Below are 27304 nucleotides of genomic sequence, written 5' to 3' on the forward strand. Positions count from 1 at the left end.
AAAGACGATACGCTCGCAGTAGCACGCAGCAGACAACCGAATCGTAGGGCTTCCGTGCCGTTCCCACGGAGCCAGCACTATTCTGCTTGCTCAGGACGAAAGCATCATGTCCGTAATCACCAACTCCATTGAAAACGATGCCGTCTTCAGCAGAGGCAACAGGGGGAGTTATGGTGCCGGACATGCGAGTTGGTCCCGTGAGGATGACATCGCAGGCCTCCATGATGAGCCTGGCATCATCAACGAGTTGACGCCAGATCGCCTGCCATCCTGCGGCGTCCCAATCCGCGACCTGGAAGTAATGCGTATAACTGAATCACTTGTCATTGGTGGCTTTCAAGATTAAATGATATGATGCTTACACAATTTTCTGACTTGCTCCAGGCATTTCGGCGCTGACCCCGCAGGAGCGATTTACGATGCATCGACATCGGAGTTTGGAGCATGCGGATAGAGCTGCAAGATGGGCTCTGAAGGATCATGTTCGGCAGTGCTGGTTGGCTGTAAGTGCCTTGTTCCTCCACATCTTAGCGATAACTCCCTGGCTTGCCAGCTCGCGACCCGCCAGGGTCTCGACGGTCGCTTCAGGCGGCTACTTCATGGCAAAGAACATGAAGTGATGAGATTATGTAGTCTGGGAGGGGCCGAAGGTATTTCATTCAGTCTATCCTGCTGATTTAACAGACCCAACCGCCGTCGACATTGTAAACGGCACCAGTAACAAAAGAAGCCTCATCGCTAAGTAGGAACGCAATAACACGAGCAATCTCAATCGGCTCTGCCCTGCGCTTCTGTGCAGTGACTTGCAGCCCACGCTTGACATCCTCTGGGTTCTCGCCTCTTGATAGCGGTGTGTTGACGGATCCTTTGCCCTTGTTAGCTGCCTCCTACTTGATGCGTTGGACATGCTGCCAGTACTTACCTGGTGAAACGCAGTTTACACGAATGTTTTGGTTCTCTTTGGCCGCTGTCCTCGACAGGTTGATAACGGCCGCTTTGCTTGCGCAGTAGGCGGCATTGCCAGGCGCGCCAAACTGTCCAAACGTGCTTGCCGCTGACACCTGAAGCCGGGGCAGTTAGCGCTTGAGCCTGGGATTTCAGCGCCTCCAGGCTGTGTGACTTACAATGCTTGCGCCGGCGGACATGGCTTTCAGCTGGGATCGAATGCAGTTGAACACGCCCTTAGCGTTCACAGCGAAGACGAAATCCCAGTCCTTGTCTGTAAGCTCTGCTACAGGGGTGGCATGGGTGATGACACCGGCCATGTTGACGGCGCCGTCCAGCTTGCCGTACTTCTTGACGGTATTTTGAATCCATTTGTCAACTGCCTCGCCATCTCTAACATCGACAACCTCATAAATATGGCTGTCGCTGTCTGGTAAAGAGGCAACTGCTTCTTTGAGAGATGATTCATTAATATCAGCCAGCGAGATCTTGGCGCCACGCTCAGCTAAGAGCTGAGCCGTAGCGAGACCCATGCCGGAGCCAGCGCCGGTTACAGCGACCTGCCAGCAGGCGTCAGTAGACTGACATGGGATGGCGGATGTGACGGACAACTACGTACCACTTTGCCTTGAAACGAAGCCATATCTTAATACGAAGTTTGGAAAAGCCGAAAGCGAGATGAATACTCTTCTACTGCCCTTGGAAAAACCCCATGCCTACATCTGCTCCCCAGAGTCTTATAATGACGCGCATCCGAGACGAGGGCGACAGACTGACCGTGTGCACACCCATGTGTACATGCCTGTGGCAGACATGGCGTAGCAGGCCTCCACATGACTCAAACAGAATAGGAAAGCTACTCCCGGGGCAACCAAATGCAATTCAAAACCAGACAGAAGGACAAACAGAGGAGTTCTTCGAGCTATCGGAAAAGCTCAAGACGGCAAATCTGCACCCCGCACTTCGTATCTCGACTCTTCATGCATATGCGGGAGACATACATGGAGGAAAGTGTTGTCAAGTCGCTACGTCAAGACATAATCTACCTTTGCTGCCTCCGATCCTCGCTTCCCCTCCCAACGCCTCTCGATGTCCGCCAACGAGTCACTGAAGATCTGAAGACCGCTCCGACGCGCCCAATCCTTGAACCATTGACTAAACGACATCCGCACCTCCGGAGCCTCCGCCTCACTCGCGGCAATGAAGGCAGGCCACACGAGTCTGGCCGAGCCATACCCCATCTCCGACTCGGTCGCTTCGAACCGGAGCAAGCAGTCACGAACGCCTATCACCTTGTCCTGCAGCATGTCTGCCTCCACGTCGTATACCTTCCGATAGAAATAAATAGCCAATGCCAGTTGCATGGCTTGCGCAAGGTTGTCAAGTAGCTGCTGGCAATGCTGCAGCTCGGGATCCGTGATCAACCCGTCTGCCACCACGTGGCTGGGTTTCCGCTTGAGCTGGTGGATGCACTTCTCGACAGACTTTGCGCGGCTCATGAACTCCTTCAGGCCGGTTGCATCAGAGAACATTTCATCGTCCTTTGCTCTCCCTAACCGGATGACGAGGGAGAGTAGAAAGACGTGGATCTCGGGTATCCCAAAGATTTCCGGGTACAGCGTGGCGGTCCATATACCGGGTATCTGCAGGTGCAAGTCGTTCTCGCCGACGTCCTGGTCCTTGATTCTCTGCATTTCTTGGTCGAGATTGACCCATTCTGTTAATCGGAACGACAAGCTGTCGAGGCTGTAGGAGCTTGCGTTGCTCGCTTCAATAGCCTTGCGGACATGTTTGCGGTGCTCAGACTGGATGCTGCCAGGGAATGTGCTCTCGTGTAGCAAACGCTCAAAGGCGTAGCAGTGGTGGAGTAGCCGAACCTTTCGGGACTTCTTGCGGTTGAGGCCTTTGACGCGGATAAACTTCTCTGCCTCGAGCAAGTAGCACTCCGCTTGATCTCGGTTCCCAGATACACTGGAGATCTGGACCATTGTCAAGATTGCTATCAAGATGGACTTATACTTGGCTGTCTTGGGCACATTGTAGGCTGTCTGGAGCATGAGCCGGACGTGCTGACGTGCTCGTTGTTTGTAACTCTTGGCTTGCTCGCTCCACTTTCGAGAGTTGGAAATGCCGCCGAGACTCGATGCGCTGATGGCTAGTGTGCCGTAGAAAGCAGTAAGGCTGGCGTGGTCCATATCCTCACCGAGGGTTAGAGCAGCCAGGCAACTCTTAACGTAGGGGATGAACAGAATATGCCACGGAGTTTTGCTGTGGCGGAAGGGCGTGAAGCCCCTAAGGACTGTGGTAGAGTAGTGTTTGAGCAAGAAGACTGCATCGTGAGGCACGTTACAGTCTATGGTGGGAGGTATGGAGGAGCTTTCTGGTGTTGCTAGTTGCTGGGCCTGTGTTTCTTGGAAGACATTGGAGAGACATGTGTCTTGTGGCGTGATCAGTGCCCTAGGTGACTGTTGAAGTCCTGAGAAAGTGATGTCGGTAATGTCTCGGACTCGATCCAAGTCTACCGGTGTGTCCCACCAGTTTCCTACACTTGGTAGGTCGCTCATGTTCCACCATTCATTCATGTTCCACCACTCTGTCATGGGACTCAGCTGTCGTTGACCCAATCTTTCCAAGCCCGGCCCTAAGGGTGATGGGATCTTTGTCAATGGCGGATCTTCGGGCGGTGCCAAGAATTCTTCATCAGCTTCCTCGGGAATGTCCTCAAATATCCCTTGGGTGGATTCCGCGGTAGCAACAACTGAGAAGTCCGACTCGGGGCTAGACATAGGCAAATCTTTGACAGGTTTTGCTGGTGACTGAGGTATCCTGAAAACTCCGAAGGGACCTCGACTGATCTCTATGTTCTGGGATACTGGTAGTCTTTCACACTCATCCTCCATCTGCGCAATGTGCCAGAGAGTCAGCGCCGGTGGGACGCTCGAGGTGAGTTTCTCGCTCATAGACTCGCGCTCCTCCTCCGTGAGTAACGGACGCCGAAAACGCGACATGCCGGAGCTTGGGATATCTTCAAAGTCGAAAAAGATGTTTTTCTCATAACCACTACATGTCAGACCCGAGGCCTCGCACATAGAACACGTCGGCCGCCCCTCGTCGCACTTCATCCTCCGGTTCCGACACTGCAGCTGGTCAGCCAGTTGATCATGCAAACTGGGCATCCCGCGACCTGATAGACAGGGTCGCATGACGTACCGTACCACATCCGCCAAACGACCGGCTGCGGCGGGCTTCTGTGTCGATAAGCCGCGAGGCACGGGGGTTTCTAGAGGTGGCGGCCATCATCCGAAATGAGCAGTTTTTCCACAGGTTTCACTTGCTCCCGAGTGCAGAAAGGGAACCAAAGGAGGCCAGGGGCTCAACAACTCAAGGTTATCAACACAACATAGATATGGAAAGTTATGTCAAGCGGCTGAGTCGTCGCGTTCGTTGACGCCGAACAAGGACATGTCATCGGACGGGAGGAGGGTGGAGAGTCGACGCGAAGAGATAATGCAACGTTAGCGTATCCGCTTGAGCGGAGAGAGATAAGAGCGGGGGATGCCACACCAAGCCCCATAATTAATCTGGGGTACATGTCCGCGCGCTGATACTGGGGAAGCTTTCCTATCTTACCCGGCCCCTGGCTGGTTGCAAACAGGGCTCGTCGGACTTATCTTGTCGACAGGCGCGTTCAAGGCAACTCTGACATGACGCTAAGGGGTACGTTGAAAAGTAGGGAGCGATATCTTGGCATTTGACAAGGACTCAGTCGTTGCCCTCCAGCTGGGTTGAAGCTGGCATGGCCCGTGGCAAGTTTAAAGAGAGAATGCCTCGCAACCAAGTGGCCTGTTCACCGAATAATCAGACATCATCTCATTTTTGTACATGATTATTCGTCCAATATTGCCTCGAATGCATCTTTGATATCACAACTACCACATTACCAACATGGCTTTGGATCACGACAAGTCCCCCTTCTCGAAGGAGGCCATCTCTTCTGACGACAATGCCAACGATGAGAAAGTTCAAGACTTCGGCCGACTCGAAAGCCATACACAGGGAGAATCACAGTTTGTCGGCCAGGGAGGCACGAAGAGAAATGTCAAGTCGCGACATGCTCAGATGATTGCCATCGGTGGCAGTATCGGAACTGGTCTTTTTGTCGGTTCTGGCCAAGTCCTTGCGGCAGGAGGCCCCTTGTTCCTCTTCCTGGCGTATGCTTTGACATCTATCCTGGTGTATGGAGTTGTCACGGCGGTCATGGAAGTTGGAACATACCTCCCTGTTACCGGCAGCTCCATGTCCTACTACTGCAACCGTTACGCCTCAAGATCTCTCGGATTTGCTCTCGGCTGGCTCTACTTCTACTCCTTCGGAATCATCCTCGCATACGAAATCACGGTCGGATCAATTATTATAAACTACTGGCCGAATAACGTTCCTAACGCTGTGTGGCTCACGCTCTTGTTGATTGTCATCGTTGGACTCAACTTTTCCCCGGTGGCCGTGTATGCGGAGACCGAATTCTGGTTTGCCAGCCTGAAAATCATCCTCTTTATTGGCCTGTTGCTTTTATCAGTGGTTCTGATTCTCGGAGGAGGCCCCAGCGGCCAGCGTCTGGGATTCTACTACTGGGTTGATCCGGGAGCAACGAAAGAATACATCATCACGGGCTCTGGTGGCCGTTTCACCGCGTTCCTCTATGGATGGGTGTTTTCCGGCTTCTCTTTCTACTTCAGCCCAGAGCTCATTATAATTACCGGCGGAGAGATGCAGAACCCTCGGAAGAATCTTCCTATTGCGAGCCGGAGGTTCTTCTACCGACTTATCATTTTCTACCTCCTGGGGTCCCTAGCAATTGGTGCTATTTGCAACTCCAACTCCGAGGGCCTGACGTCTGGAGCCGGCAACGCCGACGCATCGCCTTGGGTTATTGCTATCAGGAATGCAGGAATCAACGGACTTCCCTCCGTTGTGAATGCAGGAATCCTGACGAGCGCGTGGTCTGCTGGTAACTCCTATCTGTACATGGCGAGTCGGTCTTTGTACTCGCTTGCTGTTGCAGGCAACGCCCCGAAGATCTTCGCTCGATGCAACAGCTACGGACTCCCCATCTACGCTGTCATTGCTGCTAGCTGCTTCACCTTGCTGGCATACCTGAGCGTTTCTTCAGATGCCGGAGTCGTGTTCAACTGGTTCGTCAGTCTGACAAATACCGCTGGCTATACATCCTGGATTTTCTGCGGTCTCATCTTCCTTCGCTTCCGCAAGGCTTGCAATGTCCAGGGCATCAAGGTTCCTTACCAGTCATGGTGCCAGCCGTACGGGGCGTACATCTCTATGGCCTGCTTTACTTTCCTGCTCTTGGCCAATGGCTTCACCGTCTTCTACCCCGGCAGGTTCTCGGCATCTAGCTTTTTGACGGCTTACATTGGAATTCCGCTCTTCATTGTCATCTACCTCGGCCACAAGCTTACCGTTGGCAAGAATGACCCGTGGCTGTATGCCCCCGAGACCGTTGATCTCACATCGGATCTCAGGGAGGTCGAGGCTGAAGCTGAGTGGTGGACCAACTTGGAGAAAGAAAAGGAAGAGAAGGCGGGTGCAGCCAACAAGGCTTGGCGCATGGTGTCAGCGATTTGGGGATGAGTGAAGCACTCAAAGGGAGGACATCCCAATGTCACGAGAAAGTTTAGCGTCGCTACCCAGATCAATACACGTTTATCTAGCTACTGCCCAAGGTTAACCAAGCTGCGTCTCATGTGCAAGGGAAATCTCTTAGGTAGAGACCTCAAATTCCAGCTCGTTGTTGTCAGGAATTGCATGCATTGTGACTGAACGTATAACACTGTCGTGCCTGTTCTGTGACTTGCCAATTGACTCGATAACCGCGGTCTAATTTGGAACGTATCCGAAGTATGGTGGTCAGCCAGCTACATGCCAGCGCCTGCAGTACGCATGCTCACCTGACGAATCATGGGTGGTCTTCCGCGACTAAAATCCCTATCATGGAGAAGGTGTGCAGCTCTGGCCCTCCAGTGATGTTCCGATAAAGTTTGAGATAGGTGATACTTGATATCTTTCTATCAGTGGTGGAATTGATTAGGCATTTCAAAGGGGAAAGCCATCCCTTCACGCTAGGATGTGTTGGTGGGCAATGCGGGGGAGGGTCCAGATCGGCGACTATTCTTATCGCCGCCTGCTAATTCTAGAGATGGAAAGTTATCCCCTCGACCTAAGTCGCCTCCCGCGATAGGCCCCACTCGATCGATCAGCTGTTTGTATGCCATGGATGCATCAGGATACTGCGATGGGAAAGTTGTGCAGAGACCTTCTCAGCAGCAGAATATCTGACATGATCTTGGTGACTACATCTCGGTGCGTGAAAATGTCGTTGAACAGCTATTTAGACAAGTCCTGAACTTCAAACACACAGCCAACGACCCTTTTACTTGCTAACCTGTCTTACAACTCCAATTGAGTCTGTCTCTTACAGTCTCTAGACCCCGACATCTTCCCCATATCTTTTGCATAGTCGCAGACATGGGTTCCATTCCGACACCAATCAAGAAGACCTTTGATGTCCTCATCATCGGCTCTGGTCTCTCTGGCCTTGCAAGTCTCCACCATATCCGCAAGCAGATGCCCGATTGCCGTGTCCAAGTTCTCGATAACGGCGCGGACGTCGGCGGCACCTGGTTCTGGAACCGGTATCCCGGATGCCGCTTTGACTGCGAGTCCGTGTCTTACGGGTACTCTTTTGACAAGGAGCTTTTGCAGGAGTGGCACTGGAAGGAGGCCTTCTCTCCCCAACCCGAGACACACAAGTACATCCGTCGCTTCGCCGAGAAGAACGACTTGTACAGCCACATCCAATTCAACACAACTATTAAGTCCGCACGCTGGAGTGACAGCGATCGTACATGGACATTTGTCGACCAGGATGGAAATCAATATGTCACCACCTTTTTCTTGAGCTGCATCGGCTTCCTCTCCACGCCATCGCTTCCTGCTATTTCCGGCATTGAGAACTTCAAAGGCCAGTCTTTCCACACTTCTAGGTGGCCAGAGGACCTAAGCTTGAGCCGCGACTTTGCTGGCAAGCGCGTCGGTGTCATTGGTACTGGCGCAACGGGTATCCAGACCATCACCGCCCTGTCGAAGGAGCCCAGCATCAAGTCTCTCAACGTGTTCCAGCGCTCGGCGACCTGGACCGTGCCTCTTCGCAACTATGAAATCTCCGAAGAGAAGATGGAAGAGTTGAAGAACAGCTACGATGATATCTTCAAGATCTGCCGCTCTACTCCGTCCGGCTTCATGCATATGGCTGATACCCGCAAGACTATGGAGGTCTCAGACGAGGAGCGTCTGGCTCTTTGGGAGAAGCTCTACAACGAGCCAGGCTTTGGCAAGTGGCAGGGCGTGTTTAGCGATGCATATACGGACCGTCAAGCCAACGAGATGTACTCCAAGTTCATCGCCGACAAGATACGCCAAAGAGTCAACGATCCCGAGGTTGCAGAGAGCCTGATACCCAAGACCTACGGTTTTGGTACCAAGAGAGTGCCGCTCGAGAGTGGTTACTTCGAGGCCTTTAACCAAGACAACGTTCATCTCATCGACTTGAAGAAGACACCAGTCGCCGAAGTTACCTCAAAGGGCATCGTGACGTCGGATGGCAAAGAGCATGAGCTTGATATTCTCATTTATGCGACCGGATTTGATGCCATCACTGGCTCTTTCAGTGCGATTGATTGGCAAGGCAAGGACGGTCGTCCATTGATCGCACCTAGCGGAACACCCAAAGGCGATAAGGCTGTCTGGGTTGACAACAGGCCCTATACCTATCTTGGCATGACGGTCCCTTCCATGCCCAACATGTTCATGGTTCTCGGCCCGCATCAGCCGTTCGGTAACGCTACGCGAAACATTGAGCATGCCGTGCAGGTAGTTGTGGATCTCTTGAAGTACTGCAGGGAGAAGGGTTACACGTATGCTGAGGCTACGGAAGAGGCCGCAGATGGATGGACGGAGCACGTCTTTGAATGCAGCAAGGGCTCTTTGGTCAATGAGGTTGACAGTTGGATGACCGGTGTCAACACCAACATTAGGGGCAAGCAGGTTCGAAGCGTGGTAAGATACGGCGGTTCAGCACAAGAGTTCCAGAGAAGATGCAGGGAAGTTAAAGAAGCTGGATATAAGGGTTTAGTCTTGGCTTAGAATTGAGATAGCGCCAATTATTTCATTATGCTCATTTTCATTCACATTGCCACTCGTACAACCTTCAATCTTGAAGTGATGACATGATCTTACCCAAATCTCGCCAATTTCGTCTTTTTGATACCGCTTTTGTGACGACCATACACAAGTTGACCAGATGACCACTCGTGTAGCCATTGGGGAAGAACATCACCCCTGGTTGACAATGATGAGTCGGGGTGTGGCATCGAATGCATCGCCTAGATCTGCTCCTTTGATACGCCAAGGGGAGTACCTATCCATTTTGACCTCGCCCTGAATGCGCCTCCTCGGTTTTGGATTCTTGTTACCCGCGGAAGAAATGCCATCTCTCCGATTTCGGCCTCCACTGCATTTGTGACGGCTGTCACTTTCCCGTGTAACACAACCTCTCCAATAGGTGATAAGGTGCATCGATTTGCTGGCTGATCCTTATCACATTCGCCTCAAGGTCTCTATCATGACCCAACCCCGCAGCGATGCAAAATAGAGCCCCGCTTCCGGGTGTCATACTTGTCCTGCTGATAAGCATGGTTGACGCGTGACAACGCGGGTAGGGCGGGATGGCCGTAGGCGACCCCGCGCAAGACGCAACGGGCGGGGATCTAAAACCGAATGTGGGGGCGAGCGACTCTTCATTTCAATCAGGAAAGTCCTTCCATGGAGGGGCAGGAAGTCAATGGAAAGCTACTCCAAGTGGCTTTCTAGATGTAGAAAGGAATCCAGGGCAAGTTCACGATGCCAGAGTATTTAATTGTAGATAGAGTGTTATACGCAACACGACATCGTAGCATGTGTCTCCATCTGAATCTTCGACTGTGCCATCAACCTGAAAGCTACCGCATCAATACCTACGTCTCGATACTCCGCACATTTGTCTTCTCATTCTCTCTAAAACCTTGAAAACGAAATGGACGTTCCTGGCTTCGCCTTGGTTACGGGAGCTGCCTCCGGCATTGGGAGAGCATGCGCTAACGCCTTTGCCCAAGAAGGATCCGCTGGCGTCGCGCTTCTTGATCTCAATGCTGACGCACTTGCTACTGTCAAGGCTGAAATTGAGGAGCAAGTCAGCAAGAAGCAACAAACCGGAGCAAACGGCAGCGCAAAGTCAATTCAGATTCTTACATACCCTGTCAACATCGCCGACGAAGCGGAGATCACCCGCGTTGTCAACGATGCAGCTGCCAAATTTGGCAGACTAGATTACGTCGTCAACGCCGCTGGTATTGCGATCAAGCATGCTGGTGGTGCTGCATTCGCCAAAACAGAGGACTGGCAGCGAGTTCTTGACGTGAATATCAACGGCACATTTTACGTCCTTCGAGCAGCCGCGCAGATTATGCTTAAGCAAGAGCCAATTCTTTCTACTATTGATGGCAGACCCCTCCAGCGTGGCTCTATCGTCAACTTTGGATCTATTCAGGGCGTGGTTGGCATCACCCTGTCGACTGCGTACACGACAACAAAGCATGCAGTCATTGGTCTTACCCGCACCGCATCTGAAGATTACGCTAAAGATGGCCTGCGTATCAATGCCATTTGCCCTGGATACACGGAAACTCCCATGACAACAAAGAACCCTGAGGTATTGAAGGCTATGGAGGAGAGAGTGGCTAGTGCGGTGCCGATGCAGAGGATGGGCCACGCAAAGGAGATCGCGGACGGAGTCTTGTATCTTGCCGGAGGTCGGAGTTCCTTTATTACCGGGTCTGCGTTGATGGTTGATGGAGGCTACACATCGAGGTAGTGTTCGTTTCACATCCTTGGAAGGGATGGAACGCTGCGCTCGGGTCTTGAGAGGTTTCTGTGTTATACAACTTTCCGAATAATACCTTCTATGCTTTTGAATTGGGGTTTTTCCCTGCTGGATTCTTGCCGATTTGCCGATTGAAAATTGCTTTCGGAGTATGTCGACAGCCGTATTTGTGGATGCCATCGTTGACATTCATCCAGGAAGGTTCAGTGACGAGATGTGAGTCCGATCAAGGCTCTAGTTGAACCCAAAATCTTATATCTACTCCAGCTTTCGTATTGACCAACGTTGAATCGTGCGGGTTTTTAGTCAAACCCGATCATTCTCAAGCATTGTTCACTTACACAGGCTTACAACTTCAGAGGTCCGAACCGTAATTGAGTTTTCGGCATGTGGCGCCACCTTCCGATGTTTGTCTCTGAGCTTAAAACTTACGTTTTGACGGGAGATGTCAAAGCAAAAAAACATACCTACGCCCGATAATACTTGATATGATTCGTCAGTAGGAGATGATGGCATTGACGTGCCCAGGGCCGGTAGAGGCCCCACATCTTACCGAGATGCATCGAGTTCGAATTCCATTGCCCCTAGATTGAAGTCATGGAGCCGAGGTTCAGGCAACATATAAGTGTTGGGCAATTTGATTCACAAGAAGAAAATAAGTAGATAATCATTGTTCCCACAAACCCAATCGAAATTTAACAGTCATGGTACGAGTTGCGATTGCCGGAGGTTCTGGAGGCCTGGGCCGTGTGATCACGAAGGCCGTTGCTCGAAGTGGGAAACACGACGTGTTCATACTTTCACGGAGAGTAAGTCGATGAAGGCTTTCATCGTGAATATGCATTAACATTGTCACACAGTCTCTGAGCATCTCCGAGCAGACCATTGGTGTTGGGTGCTTGACAGTTGACTATAGTAACGTTTCTCAGATCACCGGTCTCCTGGAAAGCAACAACATCGAGGTTATCATATCAGCCATTGGGATCGTGTTCGAAGACTCGTATCGTGCGCAAATGAACCTTATTGAAGGAGCTTCTCGTTCGACAACTGTCCGGCGATTTGCACCCAGCGAGTTCGCCCTCGACTACGTTCAAGGCGTAACCCAGCATGTGTTATTCGACTCCGAACAGGAGTATCTAATGACTAACTTCCGTACCAGAGGTTATCCTTTTCCCGTCCCCGGGTCTCAGATGTACAAAGCTGCCGAGTACAAAGTGGAGACCCTCGAAAAGTTGAAGTCCACCCAGATGGAATATACTAGATTTATATCCGGATTCCTGATGGACTACTATGGATATCCCGCTGTACCCTGCCCCGTACTTCCATTAGCAGTTGTGCTAGACGTGGAAAATTGCCAAGCAGCAATTCCGACCGACGGCAACTCGCCCGTGACGCTCACCCATTCAGAGACGATCGGCAGGTTCGTGGCAGCGAGTCTCGACCTGCCTTGCTGGCCCAAGAAAGCGTTGATTATTGGAGATACTCTGACTTGGAACCAAGCTTTGGAAATCGCGGAGGAGGCTCGCGGTACGATGATTCCGTCTTACAGCAGTTGCAAAGTCTGACGCAGGATGATAACAGGCAAAACGTTCGACGTCAAGATCGAGTCTCTCTACGACCTCAAAAAAGGTGTCATAACGGAGCTCCCCGGGAACAAGCGGCGATACATGGCGTTTCCAAAGGGAATTTTGGATGCGGTGCTGTGTGTGTGGAACATCGGCTTCATTCAGGGCTTCTATGACTTAGAGGAGGGACTGGCCAATCCTGACAACATGCTGAACCAAGTGTTCCCGGACGTCCCGGTGCTGGGCTTCAAAGAGTTCATGGAAAGATGCTGGAAATAGTGAATGAACCTAGCTTATGAGAAAAAAACATTCAGCTGTGTCGTTGCAGATTGCTCCCGCTCATACCGACGACATGGCCTGCGCGACGTTCTGGGGATTTAACATCAGCTAGAAGCTCTTCCCTGTTGGCTCATTAAGCAGCATATCGGTGTTTCATCACCACTGAACGCACATTAACTTTCCGACAAATATCCCACTTCAATTCAGGCAAAAGTCTTAGCTGTTTTCGGGGATGGTTCGTAACTTTACCCGAGTCCACGTCCGCGGGGGTGGATCTCGGCCGACATCGTGGTCCTCGCCAATTTCCCCCCATCTGCCCCTCATCTCGAATCATTCGTTCGGCAGCTGCGGGGCATCACAAACGCCGCCGGTGGGCACTGCGGCTTTCGCGACATCCGAGTGGTCAATTCTGCGCAGCAAGTGTCATATGCCGCTGTTCGTGGCATCGTTTTTATCCTGCGATCTCCATCCATCGAGCCATGGCAACAGGAGCAACTCCGCACGCGGGACGCAGGCGCATGGTAGTACAAAACTGAGAAACCTTTGACGTACCGCCGATTACCCCTCACGGATTGCTCTGTTCGTCCGCCAACATTCTTCGTCAACGACTGTTTGGCGACATCTTCACTGATCACTGAATTCAAGAATCAACCCCCTCCAAGAACGTCAAAATGCCCTTCCCAAAGACAGAGGGAAAGTTGGTTTACGCCTACGATGCTGAAAAGGTTTGGGTTGAACCATGGGGCCCCAACGCATTCCGAGTTCGAGCCACCAAAGCCCGTGAGATGCCTACGGAGGACTGGGCTCTGCTGAAACCAGAAGATACCGATGTCAAGATTACCTTCGATGAGCAGGGTGGCACCATCACCAACGGCAAGATCAAGGCAACCATCACAACAGGTGGAAAGCTTTTAATGTGGAATGACAAAGGGGAACTGATTCTCGAGGAGTACTCAAGGCATCGTCGGGATGTCCTGGACCCCAAGTGCAGTGCCCTTGATGTTGAGGCTCGCGAGTTCATGGCGATTGTTAACAGCAATGACTATCACCTGACCGCCAGATTTGAGAGCGTCGACCCGGACGAGAAGATCTATGGAATGGGTCAGTATCAACAGAGTTTCTTCGACATTAAGGGCCACGATCTGGAACTCGCCCACCGCAACTCCCAGGCCAGTATTCCGTTTGCATTGTCATCGCTCGGCTACGGATTTCTCTGGAACAACCCGTCTGTGGGAAGAGCTATTCTTGGACGAAACATTATGAGTTTCGAGGCCAAATCCACAAGGGCCCTAGATTACTGGATTGTGGCCGAAGACTCACCTTCCAAAATCGTCGAGGCATACGCCGACGCCACCGGAAAGGTTCCAATGATGCCAGAGTATGGTCTAGGGTTTTGGCAATGCAAGTTGCGATATCAGACTCAAGAGGAGCTTCTTGAGGTTGCTCGAGAATACAGAAGACGTGAGCTACCGATCGACCTCATCGTGATCGACTACTTTCATTGGCCGAAGCAGGGCGAATGGAAGTTCGACCCAACATACTGGCCCGATCCAGACGCTATGATCAAGGAGCTGCAAGAGCTCAAGATTGAGCTCATGATTTCGATTTGGCCGACAGTCGACCATAAATCCGAGAACTGGGACGAGATGGTCGAGAAGGGATATCTCATCCAGTCTGATAGGGGCATTCGTATCGCCATGAACTTCCAAGGGGACACCACGCATTTCGATGCCACGAATCCAGAGGCGAGAGATTATGTCTGGAAGAAGGCCAAACAGAATTACTATGACAAGGGCATCCGTGTCTTCTGGTTAGATGAGGCCGAACCAGAGTACACCGTGTACGACTTTGATACCTATCGATATCATGCGGGATCCAATGTTTCCGTCGGCAATATCTATCCCGTCGAGTATGCTCGAGCATTCTACGAAGGAATGGAGGCAGAAGGTCAGCAGAATATCGTCAACTTGATCCGCTGCGCTTGGGCGGGAAGTCAAAAATACGGTGCACTTGTCTGGAGTGGCGATATTGCTTCTTCGTGGAGCAGTCTGCGAAACCAGGTAGCAGCCGGCCTCCACATGGGTCTTTCCGGGATCCCTTGGTGGACCACGGATATTGGAGGCTTCCACGGTGGTGACCCTCGCAATGAGAAGTTCCGCGAACTGTTCGTTCGTTGGTTCCAATGGGGTGCATTCTGCCCAGTGTTCAGACTTCATGGATGCCGCGAGCCAGAGCAGCCTCAGCATGGTACAACCGGAGGTGCTGAGTGCCACAGTGGTGCGCCGAACGAAGTATGGTCATATGGACCTGAGGTCTATGAGATCTGCAAGAAGTATATGTTCCTTCGCGAGGAGTTGAGAGACTACACAAGGACCTTGATGAAGCAAGCTCATGAGAAAGGAACGCCTGTCATGCGGACTCTGTTTTATGAGTTCCCGGATGATAAAGAAACTTGGAGCATTGGTCAGCAGTACATGTTCGGTGACAAGTACCTGATTTGTCCTGTCTTGCACGCCGATAAGAGGAGTATCAAGGTTTACCTGCCCAAGATCGATGGCAAGTGGAAGTCGCTTCAGAAAGGCAAAGAAGACGCATACGAGGGTGGTCAGTGGATCGAGGTCGACGCACCCTTGGATTGGATGCCGGTATTCAAGAGAGAGTAGAGGTTACTTCCACTCATACCAATTCGTTGAAATCGAGAGAAATCGAAATTTGTCCGTCGGGCTTCGCTTCAACATGCATCAATTCAACATGCGATCAACTTACAGCTGACGCTACAGAACGTACTCCCCAAATGCCTTGTCTTGGCGGACGCCTAGTACAGATGATTTAGAGTTTTGATGCGGGTAGTAGGTACAGACGACGATCGGGGCGACGAAGACGACGAGAGGGACGATAATACAGATAGTAAGAGGAATTTAAATAGAGAAGATAAAGATATTAATAAAAGTAAAGATGATAAGGATCATACTAATAGCATAACTATTCAAATGATATAGACCATTGCGCTTAAGGTAAGTAGTTGTCCGCCTAAATAGCTAGAAGTATCAGCCCGGATCGCAAAACTCATCACTTATTACGACGATATCAAGTGAGGAAAATCTCAACATTTCCGACATCGGCGATCGAGTCAATGGCAGGATGCGTAGAGTATAACTCAACCAGCCCAAGTCGCTCGTATGAACGTTCGTTTTGTCTAGACTTTTGCACAATAATACCATCCCGACACGCCTGGGAGTCTGTATATAAAAGAAGGCATTGTACTTCTATCCGACCCGGAGTCACAATCTCTGTAGGTCAAACACGGTTCTCGAAATATTTCTTCCCATCGTGACCTTGAGCCAGAGTCAACTGGGCATCCGGCCAGAACACCACAGTCTCGTGATTCAGGCCGCAGTGGCAACCAGGTTGAATTGCATGATGACACCGATAGGAATCGTCGTACATCGGAATTGCAATATTCGATTCAACTTGAGCTGTGTGTCCAAAAAGGCTGAACTGCAGTGTGCAATGTGGCTGGGTTGCCGTCGAATTTCGCGCAAGAGTAGTCGATCTGGTAGATCTAGCATGACATTCATGAGCCTTCCCCGAAGTGGCAAACTGCAACTGGAGCTAATGATGTAGCGAGAATCGTTGTAAACTTTTGGGTAGTTCACTGCTAGAATTTCGGCATCGACAGTACGCCGAGAAGATCCGCGAACCGGACTGTACGTGATCGGACCTTCAGCAGATGCCAAACTCCAGGACGGCGCCTGTAGTTCGGTGCCAATTTTTGACATGGGGAAGAAAATAGTTTCATTCCCAGTGGAATCGATACCACCCCTACCAAAATAGCGCCAAAGAAGTCCTGGGAGTATATCTACTTCCCAAATTCCGGCTAAGCATCGGTCTTCGCTACGATCCAGAATTTGTGTGGCCATGGCTAGGATGGCCAGAAGCCGGTCCTTTTCGAAAGAGATTTTCGAAAGAGAGAGACATGGTAGTGAACTGCTCGACTATGGACGTGTACCAGTATTCAATCCGATGCGAGTCAGTCCACAGGGAGCATACTTCAACATGCTGGCATACAGTAATGGCGTCTTGGAACGACTTCGGCATGTCGTCCCATGGAATTCCATCCCTGCGCATGGCGACATTACTTTTTGTTGTGACACGTATCTGTTGCTTGCCCCATCGATGGCTTAAAGCGACGTATCGCTCATTCTCGCGGTTCGTTTCCGAGAGACGAAGGCAGCGTTTCGATTCGCCAAGATAAAGAACTCTGCGCGGAAGCGGCGTAACATCAGTAGCTCGGCAGGCCGTTCCTTTATGTCACTCGTTACAATATTCAATCCAAGAGGTGACAAGATCCATGCACTGATGAGAGTCAAGAGATTTCGACACTGGAAGAAGATGTCCGATCTGCAAACTATCCGTCAACTTCGGCGGGCCAAAAAGCTCCAGGTTTGGTCGAATCAGACTGGGATTGTTTCCACCGGCTTTGGCGTGATATTTATCTTGCTGAAAATCCGTCGGAAACTACTGTTCTTGTGTGATAGCTAACCGCAGAATCGTAGCAAATGGACATGTGATTAGACTAGAATCTCGATTATTGAATAGTCGATACTCCTCGTAGTTGAAGTTCTTTCCATTGACATCCAATGTCTGCAAATGCTGCATTCGTCGGGAACATGCCGGGGAAGCCGCGCACCCATTATTGTGTGCTTTTGCTATTCTTGAGCACTTGATGTTGTGTGATTGCAAGACGACTGTTTCTCGATTGAGCTCAGTCGCATCGTATGTGCTTCGAAGGTGTGCTAGACCGGCCGACATGCATCACTAGTAAATTCGTTTCGTGGAGGCGTGCGAAGTGCCCCGAAATCATGATTCGTCACATTATTTCCATTTTAACTGCATACAAAAGAAGCTAGCCTAATTCGGGCTGCTCTTGATGATTCACGCGTCAAGGAAGACACGTTTGGTAACTAGTTTTTCTCAACCAGGACTGAGATGAAGCTTCCAACCGGCGTTCCTCATCCAAATAGGCTCTTACTTGAGCTTCCAAGTTTCCTTGATGAGGTCGGCAGCCTTTTCACCAATGCCGTAGGCCGGCATCTGCGTGTGGCCACCGTTGAGGGTTGGCATGATACTGCAATCAGCTACACGCAAGCCTTTGACTCCTTTCACGGTGAGGGTATGGTCCACAACAGCCTTCGGGTCGTCTGCCTTGCCCATTGCGCAAGTACCAGCAGCGTGGTAACCTAGTTCGTGATCTTAGCAATCATTCAAGGATGTTAGGTAACTGGTGGAGAGCTCACAGGTGGTTGCGTTATCTTTCACGTAAGGAATCCACTCCTCACGAGTCGTGTACTTGTGGTGTACAAGTTCGCTTGGCCAAGAACCCTTGACGATACCCTTGGTACCCTTGCCTTGCATGATGATCTCATTACCAAATCGGCACGCCTCAGCGAGGACCTCGACATCAAGAGGGTCAGCAAGGTAGTTGGTATCGACGACAGGGACCGCGGTGGCATCAGTGCTGCGAAGGGTCACAGTGCCCCGAGATTTGGGGGCAAAGAGCTCGGCGATCATGCTGAAGGCATGCTTGTTGTCGACGGGAAACTTATCAAACTGCTTGGGCCCACCGTAGCATTCGGTGGTGAAGAACTCAATGTTGGGTTGCTTCGGCGTGAGACCCATCGGGTCACGTCCCTCTTCGCGAGGGGCATTCTTCCACAAGTCCGAATCGGCGAGACGGTCATCTAAGCGGGCGTACGCAAAAGCACCAAAGGGAAAGGTCGACAGAAAGCCCGCCTTGTGGTCCTTCCAGAGAGCATATGTCTTCGCAAAGTTATCGCCGTGGTAAACATGATGGTCGTTGGTCAGACCCTCCTTTTCAGTCTCGTAGAACATAAAAACGATCTTGATGCTCCTGTAAGCAGAAGGTTTGACACATATGTGAAGAAGGTAGACTCACAAGATGATCCATCAAATTCTTACCGACACCGGGCAAGTCAACCAAAGTCTGAATGCCGAACTTTTCCAGCTCAGACTTGGCACCAATGCCAGAGCGATTCAGGATGTTGGGACTGCAGTAGGCACCGCCGCTCACAATGATCTCTTTGGTTGCTTTGATGTTGACGGGGGATCCGTCGGGCTTGACTGCACGGACGGAAGTAGCCTTGAGCTCCCCGTTGACGTTCTCGATGATAACCTTGTCAACGTGTGTTTGAGTCATGAGATGCAGATTATCCCTCGTGTTGGCGTTTGTAACGAAGTTGGCTGCAGTCGTGCGAGTTCCCTTGTACACTGTTCTCGGCGCATGGCCACATCCATGAGGGTTGTTTCCATGGGTGAACATGTCGTGATCAAGTGGGAGTCCCTTGTCAACCATGGAATCCATGATAAGGTTGGAGATGGGAGCGAGATCATGCGGCTCGATGTCCAGGTGGCCTTCGGTGCCATGGTCGGAAGACGCCTTGAACCAATCCTTTCCGTGGAAGTTCTCGGCCTGCGCAAATTGCATGTTAGAAATGCGAACAACTAATGAGGAGAGTGGAGCAATCAAAGGGTCTCGGATTTACATACCTTGCGGACATACTTGAAAAAGTCTTCGCCACTCCAGCCCTCAGCGTCCCAGTCATCGTAGTCCTGCTTGGCGCCTCGAATGCATAGAGTACCATTGCATCCTGAGCATCCACCGAGAAACTTGCCCCGACTTAGCTTCACTTGTCTGTTATTAACAGCAACCTTGGGCTCGCTGATGATGTTCCAGTCGGTCTCCTTGTCGAAAAGTTGGGACCAACTAGAATGCGAAGCAGAGCTTGTGAGCATTGAACGAAAACGTGAGTTGCAATTGCGGTTCTTTGACTCACCCCCCTGTCATATGAACATTCTCCAAGTCCTTGTTGTGTTCGCCAGCCTCAATGACAAGAACGCTGGTGTTGGGGTTCTCGGCAAGTCGGCTAGCTACAACGCAACCAGAAGTGCCGCCACTAGAAAACAGAGACAGCCAGGTCAGTTTCCGAGGAGCCCCCAAAATTTGTGTTCTGTCCAAGTGCCAAGGACCTACCCGCAAATGACGAAGTCGTAAACGAGATCTTGAGGAATAGAACCCATGTTGAAAGTTCAGGACTAAAGTCGGGATGATTTCAAGAGAATTGGCGAGAAAGCTTAGACAATGACGAGAAAAATGACCGATGCACCCCTTCGAGTGGCTAGGTTGCGGATTCTTGTATGCACCCTCTCACGCAATGTCTTAGACCCGCGTCCGATTCTCGCTTTCTCCTCTCGCACGTATCGACCTCAACTCCCCCTCATCTGACATCCACCAACCTGCTATCTACCCCTTGAGTATGCTGAGCTTGCCCCCATACGACTGGGGAAAGCTGCGCCGTTGCCAAGTGATGCCCATCTTCTCCAAAAGGAAACTGAACCGCTTCAATGGCCGGTGGCTTCGGTGGTAATGGTCGCAACCTGCAGGGTCTGGCAGAACCATCTCCACCACGGCTGGGCCGATGTCTGGGGTCCCCGCACACGCAAAACAGCTTTAACCACTGTTGGTGCTAGGATTGCGTGTGTCTTCAGCGACCGTCGTGCATGAGAGCACCCACAGAAGTAATGCAGCAACCGGAAGCAACTCCGGGGTCGATCCTCTGAAGAACATGCACGAACTAAGCCCATTGTGAATATCCCAAGACCTTTTGTACAGCCCCAACGACGCTTCGACATGAAAACTGTCCGGCTCTATGCCGGGTTTCGCTGGGCGACAAACTACCGACCGACGATCATCATTAGTGAGACTTCATGAACCAATGGGAATGCTGGTTGCAAGGCATCGCAGGATGCAACTTCTAGGGCAGTCAAAATCTCTCACATTCACAGCCCAGAATGCGACAGTTACAGAAGTTGCCCCTGGCCTAGAACGAAACGAAGGCAAAAAAAGGATTGGGAGGCTCTGAACATCATCCTTCTCAGCCGTGTTTGAAAGGTTCTTCGTCGTACGAAGGCTTGCCCCCTTCCTCTTTCAGTAGGGATGAGGCGTACCAAGCTTCCTCAAGACCGTTCAGGTTGCATCCTGCCATCGAATGCTCCGATACTGCAGGTCATGATCATAATTCGTAATTGGCATCGAACCATTAGAGTGAGTCAATGCAACATTGTCATTCTAGAAGACCCTTGATACTCTGCAGCAGTTTTCTTGGTGATATTTCAGCGTTCTCGCAACATCAAAGTGAACGCGAGCAACTCGCACAGAAATGCATCCAAGAGTCGTGCTTTTTGAGTTGTGGAGACAAGTTGACCATTGGAGCCCGAGAACTTCCATCAAGGTCTGGGGTGCCTTTCTCCCCCGTGGGAAATCTGGAACGAGCAGAATTATGAAGCTCGGGATATGGGGCCGGACGGGAGTGGCGCCCACATCACTTCTAATTTTGACTGACTGTTCCCTTTCGCCGACCGACTGTGGGCCGTCTCCATCTGTGTTTACGCGACGAATCTGATAAGGGGGGTTGAATCGACCAGGGATTTCCCACAAGAGGAACCAAATCCGCGTCTGCATTCAGCTTTGACAGCATCGCCAACTAGCCTACCAGACAACTGGAAGATGAAAACTGTTGACCCATTTTACGGAAATTGTGAGCAATTGTCATGCGTGACTATGAGACCTGCGGCTGATGGAGAATGCACACGTACCCTTCATGGCCTGTAATATTTCGTAATATGGAGCGAGACCCCTGCTGGCAAGGCCATGCCCTTGGGGGTCTATCTTGGCGATAATACCCTCGACCATTCAATTGCTTCCGTTTGGTCTGAGAAATTTTTCAAGTGGTCCTGCGGATCACCGCTCTGGCGGATGCTACGTTGTGTTGGACCAAAGACGCACGGAGACTGGGCCCTTTTCACCTTCAGCACACGGATAGCAAGTACTTATGGGTCGGAATTGAAGAGTCCAAATGGATAACATTGCTTGGCTAACATTAGCCCGGAATATCTGATTCGTTGTGAATAGTGATGATCAGTGCGAGCTCAGACCTACCGGTGAGCCGCCAGGGAATTGTGAATGTTCAAGTCAACGGTCATATCCTTGAGAGACCAGGAGAGCTGTCCAGATTTGGAAATGCTCAGTGGGCGCAGGAAATGCGCTATGCCTGGGATATGTGCAGAGCAAGGACTTCATTGCTGCGCGATGCTCATACAACCACCGCCGAGCTTTGGCTTATCTCGCCGCAGGAGCCAACATGAACAGCTGGCCGACTCATATTCCATGCCCGCACGTGGTTATCGTCTGGAAGGAATATCGCGGCGGCCCGATTCTGTGCCAAGACAGTACATTGTTGCCTTGATTCCCTGGGAGCCTGATTAGAACGATTTCCCCGTCGATCGCTGCCTGCCCAAACAGGAGAGGGCATTGTCAATTGTGACTTGCCGGAACTTCGGATCCAAGGATTGTCCTTTTCAGTAACACCCGCTGAAGACGTTATGTCGTTTCGGGGGCTAATCCCCTGTCAATCACACACAGGGGAAGCAGACTCGATCCTCGTCCAGATGGCGAGAAAACGTTGTACGTAAACACATTTTGATCGAAGGAATGCGGCTTTTAATCCGAGGCGCCCCGAAAACTCCCACCGGCCTTGTGTCGGTTATTTTGGTGGTTCTGACGGCTGTTGAGGGTGTTTTGCTTGGCTGGCCTCTTCACTCCTTTCGTGTCTTTTTCCTCTTTCACTATGGCGACTCCCTTCCAGACTGAGGCCTGGACAGAGTATGGTCTTGGTGTAATTGTGATTTTACTTCGAATATTCGCTCGCTGGAGAATAATCGGCTTCAATTGGCAAGGGGATGACTATTTCGCAATTCTGTGCTTGATTTTCTGGACTGTAAGTCACACCAATCATATTCCAGACGTCTTGGACAGATTGCTTACCTTAACTCTATCTTGTAGTTAGAACTGTGTATGCTGGAGCTCATCGGTTGGTCTGTCCCTTCCCTGCAATTGTTCAGTTCGACGTCTAATTTGTGCCCCTTCAACAGGTCAAAATGGAACCAACATTGGGATTACCGACGAAATCGGCGCGACCCTGACACCCCAAGAAATTGCAAAGTTCGAATTTGGCTCGAAGTGCCTGCTGGCGGGATGGAACTTCTACGTTACTCTTATTTGGTGCTTGAAGGCTTGCATTCTCTTCTTTTTCAGCCGCATCACGTACGTCCTTCCTCCGTCCTTACTACCTACTCTATAAGGAGTCGAGCTGAACATGGCTGTTTACACAGACTTGCGACAAGACAACAAAAGATCGTGAAATGGACTGCTATCGCGACCATTTTAGCGTATTGCGGCGTAATCGTTGTTATCTGGGGGCATTGTACACCCGTGCAAAGAAACTGGCAGGTTGTGCCATACCCAGGAGACGAGTGCACTTTGGCCGTTCCAAACTACTTGAGTTTGGTTGTTCTCAATGTAACGTAAGTTCTTTTGCTTTTAAGACTAATTCGTGGGAAGGTTTTGGGGCTAATGATTGTTCAAGGACTGATATGTGCATTGTTTCAATTCCATTGCCTCTTCTATGGACGGTGAAGCTCAGTATCAAGCGCAAGCTCGCCATTGGTGTCCTACTTTGCTCGGGAGTTTTTGTCATGATCGCTGCCTTGCTACGCTGCATTCTGTCGTTGAAAGATATTGACGGGATCAATGTCAGCACCATCTGGGCCATCCGAGAAACTGTAAGCAACATCTATCCTTTGGAACCCCGAAAAGTACTGACTTGTTGTTCCCTGCCAGTTTGTTGGCATTATCGCCGTGAACGCAGCTTGCATCAGACCTCTCTTCTCTTCGGCTCATTGGCTCAGCTCGAGCAAGGGCAGCAGCAGCGGGGCCATGAAGTACACCGGATCAGGTGATAGATATGGTCATCAGCTGGTCACGATTGGAGGTGGCGGCCAGAGCACCGACCGGTCTATGCCTGCAAAGAGAAGGCACAACAAGTACAACATGACCGAGTTCGATAACAACTCAAGCGAAGAGCATATTGTCAAGTCTTCCGAATCCGCCAACTGGCCTCAGGCTAGCGGTGACCGCGACGGAAGCTTGACAAGTAAGTCTAGTGGTCAGCATGGTGGAATCATGGTCACAACTACGTACGAGGTAAAGCCCGCAGAAAGCCAGCGATGAGTGTGTGACAGATCATTTCATCTATGGCGAAGCTGAGTTAGAAGGGAAGAAAGACGAAGAGGATCCGACGGGAGAAACCGAAGTCAGGTAGCTTACGTCCTTATAATCAAGCTAAGAGCTACCTATTGTATCTTTCATTAATACTCATTTGAGATGCCCACCAACACAGAATCAGTCATTCAACGTGCATCCTACGTTGGTTTTCACTTAAGTCTTCCACGTGTTGCTTGATGACATCGTAGCGTATTATTGACGTTCGGGAGATTGCCGAAATACGATTGTTTACACGAGTTGCTGACCCTTCTTGTACCTGCATATTGACGCTGTTTGTATGTTCGCTCTGATTGGCACGGGAGTGAATGACAGGCGAATATTACCCTTCTGAGATCGAATCTGAAGGATGACTCGCAGGCTGCATTTAGCCGGCGGGGTGTCCAAGTAATTAGACGTGATGGACGGTTGACGATCGTATCCTGCAAGCCATTTTGAGAATCGTCCTTTGTTTCTCCACGAATGTGAAGTAGACTTTGTTGCCCAGAGTAGGGCGTCGGGGATGGGCGCAGACACACCTACCCCACACACTTCGTCTTCCCCGCAATGCCACTACTACTCATTGCATCACGAGCGTCGGATTTTGGCCAGCAATCAGAATGGAGCTGCAAGGTGTGCATGACAGGCGGAAGTGCAGTGTCATCAGAGATAGTCAACTTACAAGCGAAATCTATAAAATGAGACTGATTCCTTGAAAGGTCTATCGAGGGAGTTAGTCGTCGATAAAGCTTGGGTTTCGAAACTTCCATAGTCACACAAGAGACAATGACGCTTGCACATGCCTTGTTTATTGCAGCATTGCTTGCCACCGCAAGCAACGCCACATCCTCCTTTGATGGAAGTCGTTACCTCTGGTACACAAAACCAACAACAGAATGGGAACAGGGCGCTCTTCCGATCGGCAATGGACGACTCGGGGGAACTGTTTGGGGAGGTGCAAACGAAACCCTCACCATCAATGAAGATACCATCTGGTCCGGTCCTATCCAAGACCGAACTCCTCCCAACGCCTTGGCGACCCTACCTGTGGCTCGTAAGCTGTTTCTCTCTGGCAAAATTACCGAAGGCGGCCAGCTTGTGTTGAGGGAGATGACCCCGGCCGAGAAATCCGAACGTCAGTTTGGATATTTCGGCAATTTGGATCTTGACTTCGGACACAGCGGTAACTTGGAGAACTACGTGAGGTGGCTTGACACAAAGCAGGGTAACTCGGGCTCCTCGTACGCTTTCGACGGAGTTAACTTCACGTGTGTATAGTCTTTTCCGCGTATTGAATACTCTCTCTAACGATTTTGAATGATAGGCGGGAATTCGTCGCGAGCTACCCAGCTGGGGTGCTCGCCGCTCGTTTCACTTCCAGTGAGGAAGGTGCTCTCAACCTCAAGGCTAGCTTCAGTCGACTGGCAAACATTTTGGTCAATGTTGCATCCACTGCAGGCGGCGTCAACTCAGTGACCCTGATGGGCTCTAGCGGACAGCCTCTTGATGAAAACCCAATTTTGTTTACTGGTCAGGCTCGTTTCGTGGCACCGGGAGGTATGCAGAGCCCCTAAGCTACAGTACCGGCTCGTTCTGATTTGAAGTAGCCAAGTTCGAAAACGATGGTCCCGTTCTCAGGATCACGGGAGCTACGGCCATTGACCTGTTCTTCGACGCAGAGACTAATTATCGCTTCGCGTCTCAGGACGAATGGGAGGCTGAGATTGATCGCAAATTGAACGCTGCACTGACCAAGGGTTATTCAGACCTAAGGGATGAAGCCCTCAAAGACTCCAGCAGCCTTCTTGGACGGGCCTCGATTGATCTTGGCAAATCACCGCGAGGACTTTCTGCGTTACCCACGGATGAGAGAGTGGCCATAGCCCGGAATGATTCAAGTGATGTTGAGCTGTCCACTCTCGCTTGGAATCTCGGCCGCCACATGCTCGTTGGAGCCTCACGAAACACCGAAGCCGATATAGATATGCCCGCGAATCTCCAGGGCATCTGGAACAACAAAACCACGGCTGCTTGGGGCGGAAAGTATACTATCAATATCAACACCGAGATGAATTACTGGTCTGCCGGTCCAACGAATCTGATCGAGACACAAGAGCCTTTGTTTGACTTGATGAAAGTGGCCAACCCAAGAGGCAAAGCCATGGCGAAGGCCATGTATGGCTGTGACGGCACAATGTTTCACCACAATCTGGACGTTTGGGGCGACCCGGGTGCGACTGACAACTACACATCTTCTACCATGTGGCCCATGGGCGCCGCATGGCTTGTACAGCATATGGTGGATCATTACCACTTCACGGGTGACAAGACATTCTTAGCAGACGTTGCCTATCCCTTTTTAATCGACGTGGCTACGTTCTATGAGTGTTATACCTTTGAACACGAGGGTTATCGAATCACAGGTCCTTCGCTGTCACCAGAGAACACTTTTGTCGTCCCGAGCAATTTCAGCGTGGCTGGTCGCTCGGAGCCAATGGATATCGACATACCCATGGACAATCAGCTCATGCACGACGTTTTTAGTGCAATCATCGAGGCGGCGGACATCTTGGGAATCGATGATACCAACCAAGACCTGAAGAAGGCTAAAGATTTCTTGCCTCGCATCAAGCCTGCGCAGATTGGTTCCAAGGGCCAGATCCTCGAATGGCGCTATGAATACAAAGAATCGGCGCCTAGTCACCGTCATCTTTCACCTTTATACGCTCTGCATCCTGGAAAAGAATTCTCGCCATTGGTCAACGAAACGCTGTCCGAGGCCGCTCAGGTTCTACTGGACCGTCGCAGGGATGCGGGATCAGGAAGCACAGGGTGGAGTCGCACATGGATGATCAATATGTACGCACGATCGTTCAGGGGAGCGGATGCATGGGAACAGGTGAAGGGTTGGTTCGCTACGTTTCCCACCGCGAACTTATGGAACACAGATAAGGGATCGACATTCCAGATTGACGGAAACTACGGTTTCACAAGCGGTATCACGGAAATGTTGCTTCAAAGCCACACGGGGACTGTGCATATTCTTCCTGCTTTACCAGGTCAAGCCGTGCCAACGGGTAGTGCGAAGGGATTGGTCGCAAGAGGCAACTTTGTTATTGATGTCGAATGGGAGAATGGTGCCTTCAAGAGAGCAGGTATTACATCGAAAACTGGAGGTAAGCTGAATCTTCGGGTTGGAAATGCTGAGAGTGTTCTTGTCGATGGGGATATGTACACTGTTGAAATAAGGACGACTGAAGGGCAGGTTTTGGAGATTACGCCAGCTTGAACTAGTTTGTGTATGCCAGATTCCACAAACCAAGTGGTATTGCGCTTGTTGTATGTTTT

The 27304-nt window shown here is 50.9% G+C and overlaps 10 protein-coding genes across 10 annotated transcripts; 7 read left to right on the plus strand and 3 right to left on the minus strand.

Annotated features, from left to right (window-relative positions):
- Positions 1 to 677: 677 nt before the first annotated feature.
- On the minus strand, positions 678 to 1588 carry COL26b_011945 (uncharacterized protein; the record flags this gene model as incomplete). The annotated part of the gene is made up of 4 exons (XM_053184598.1): positions 678 to 865; positions 923 to 1061; positions 1125 to 1505; positions 1565 to 1588. The coding sequence occupies 4 exons, from the start codon at positions 1586 to 1588 to the stop codon at positions 678 to 680; spliced, it is 732 nt and encodes a 243-aa protein (XP_053031456.1).
- A 382-nt stretch (positions 1589 to 1970) lies between these two features.
- COL26b_011946 (uncharacterized protein) lies at positions 1971 to 3953 on the minus strand (the record flags this gene model as incomplete). The annotated part of the gene is made up of 1 exon (XM_053184599.1): positions 1971 to 3953. The coding sequence occupies one exon, from the start codon at positions 3951 to 3953 to the stop codon at positions 1971 to 1973; it is 1983 nt and encodes a 660-aa protein (XP_053031457.1).
- Positions 3954 to 4890: 937 nt separating this feature from the next.
- COL26b_011947 (uncharacterized protein) lies at positions 4891 to 6591 on the plus strand (the record flags this gene model as incomplete). The annotated part of the gene is made up of 1 exon (XM_053184600.1): positions 4891 to 6591. The coding sequence occupies one exon, from the start codon at positions 4891 to 4893 to the stop codon at positions 6589 to 6591; it is 1701 nt and encodes a 566-aa protein (XP_053031458.1).
- An 894-nt stretch (positions 6592 to 7485) lies between these two features.
- Positions 7486 to 9162, plus strand: COL26b_011948 (uncharacterized protein; the record flags this gene model as incomplete). Its single annotated transcript, XM_053184601.1, has 1 exon — positions 7486 to 9162. The coding sequence occupies one exon, from the start codon at positions 7486 to 7488 to the stop codon at positions 9160 to 9162; it is 1677 nt and encodes a 558-aa protein (XP_053031459.1).
- A 928-nt stretch (positions 9163 to 10090) lies between these two features.
- On the plus strand, positions 10091 to 10927 carry COL26b_011949 (uncharacterized protein; the record flags this gene model as incomplete). The annotated part of the gene is made up of 1 exon (XM_053184602.1): positions 10091 to 10927. The coding sequence occupies one exon, from the start codon at positions 10091 to 10093 to the stop codon at positions 10925 to 10927; it is 837 nt and encodes a 278-aa protein (XP_053031460.1).
- Positions 10928 to 11640: 713 nt separating this feature from the next.
- On the plus strand, positions 11641 to 12780 carry COL26b_011950 (uncharacterized protein; the record flags this gene model as incomplete). Its single annotated transcript, XM_053184603.1, has 3 exons — positions 11641 to 11745; positions 11797 to 12463; positions 12518 to 12780. 3 exons carry the CDS (start codon positions 11641 to 11643, stop codon positions 12778 to 12780), a joined length of 1035 nt encoding a protein of 344 aa, XP_053031461.1.
- Positions 12781 to 13451: 671 nt separating this feature from the next.
- Positions 13452 to 15443, plus strand: COL26b_011951 (uncharacterized protein; the record flags this gene model as incomplete). The annotated part of the gene is made up of 1 exon (XM_053184604.1): positions 13452 to 15443. One exon carries the CDS (start codon positions 13452 to 13454, stop codon positions 15441 to 15443), a length of 1992 nt encoding a protein of 663 aa, XP_053031462.1.
- A 2365-nt stretch (positions 15444 to 17808) lies between these two features.
- Positions 17809 to 19878, minus strand: COL26b_011952 (uncharacterized protein; the record flags this gene model as incomplete). The annotated part of the gene is made up of 6 exons (XM_053184605.1): positions 17809 to 18020; positions 18078 to 18681; positions 18737 to 19270; positions 19348 to 19564; positions 19635 to 19754; positions 19832 to 19878. 6 exons carry the CDS (start codon positions 19876 to 19878, stop codon positions 17809 to 17811), a joined length of 1734 nt encoding a protein of 577 aa, XP_053031463.1.
- A 3513-nt stretch (positions 19879 to 23391) lies between these two features.
- COL26b_011953 (uncharacterized protein) lies at positions 23392 to 24017 on the plus strand (the record flags this gene model as incomplete). Its single annotated transcript, XM_053184606.1, has 3 exons — positions 23392 to 23478; positions 23537 to 23849; positions 23938 to 24017. The coding sequence occupies 3 exons, from the start codon at positions 23392 to 23394 to the stop codon at positions 24015 to 24017; spliced, it is 480 nt and encodes a 159-aa protein (XP_053031464.1).
- Positions 24018 to 24742: 725 nt separating this feature from the next.
- COL26b_011954 (uncharacterized protein) lies at positions 24743 to 27250 on the plus strand (the record flags this gene model as incomplete). Its single annotated transcript, XM_053184607.1, has 4 exons — positions 24743 to 25224; positions 25281 to 25513; positions 25561 to 27132; positions 27222 to 27250. 4 exons carry the CDS (start codon positions 24743 to 24745, stop codon positions 27248 to 27250), a joined length of 2316 nt encoding a protein of 771 aa, XP_053031465.1.
- Positions 27251 to 27304: the final 54 nt, after the last annotated feature.

Source organism: Colletotrichum chrysophilum, assembly GCF_026319265.1.
Source record: "Colletotrichum chrysophilum strain AFK26 chromosome Unknown scaffold_157, whole genome shotgun sequence".
Lineage (NCBI taxonomy): Eukaryota > Fungi > Ascomycota > Sordariomycetes > Glomerellales > Glomerellaceae > Colletotrichum > Colletotrichum chrysophilum.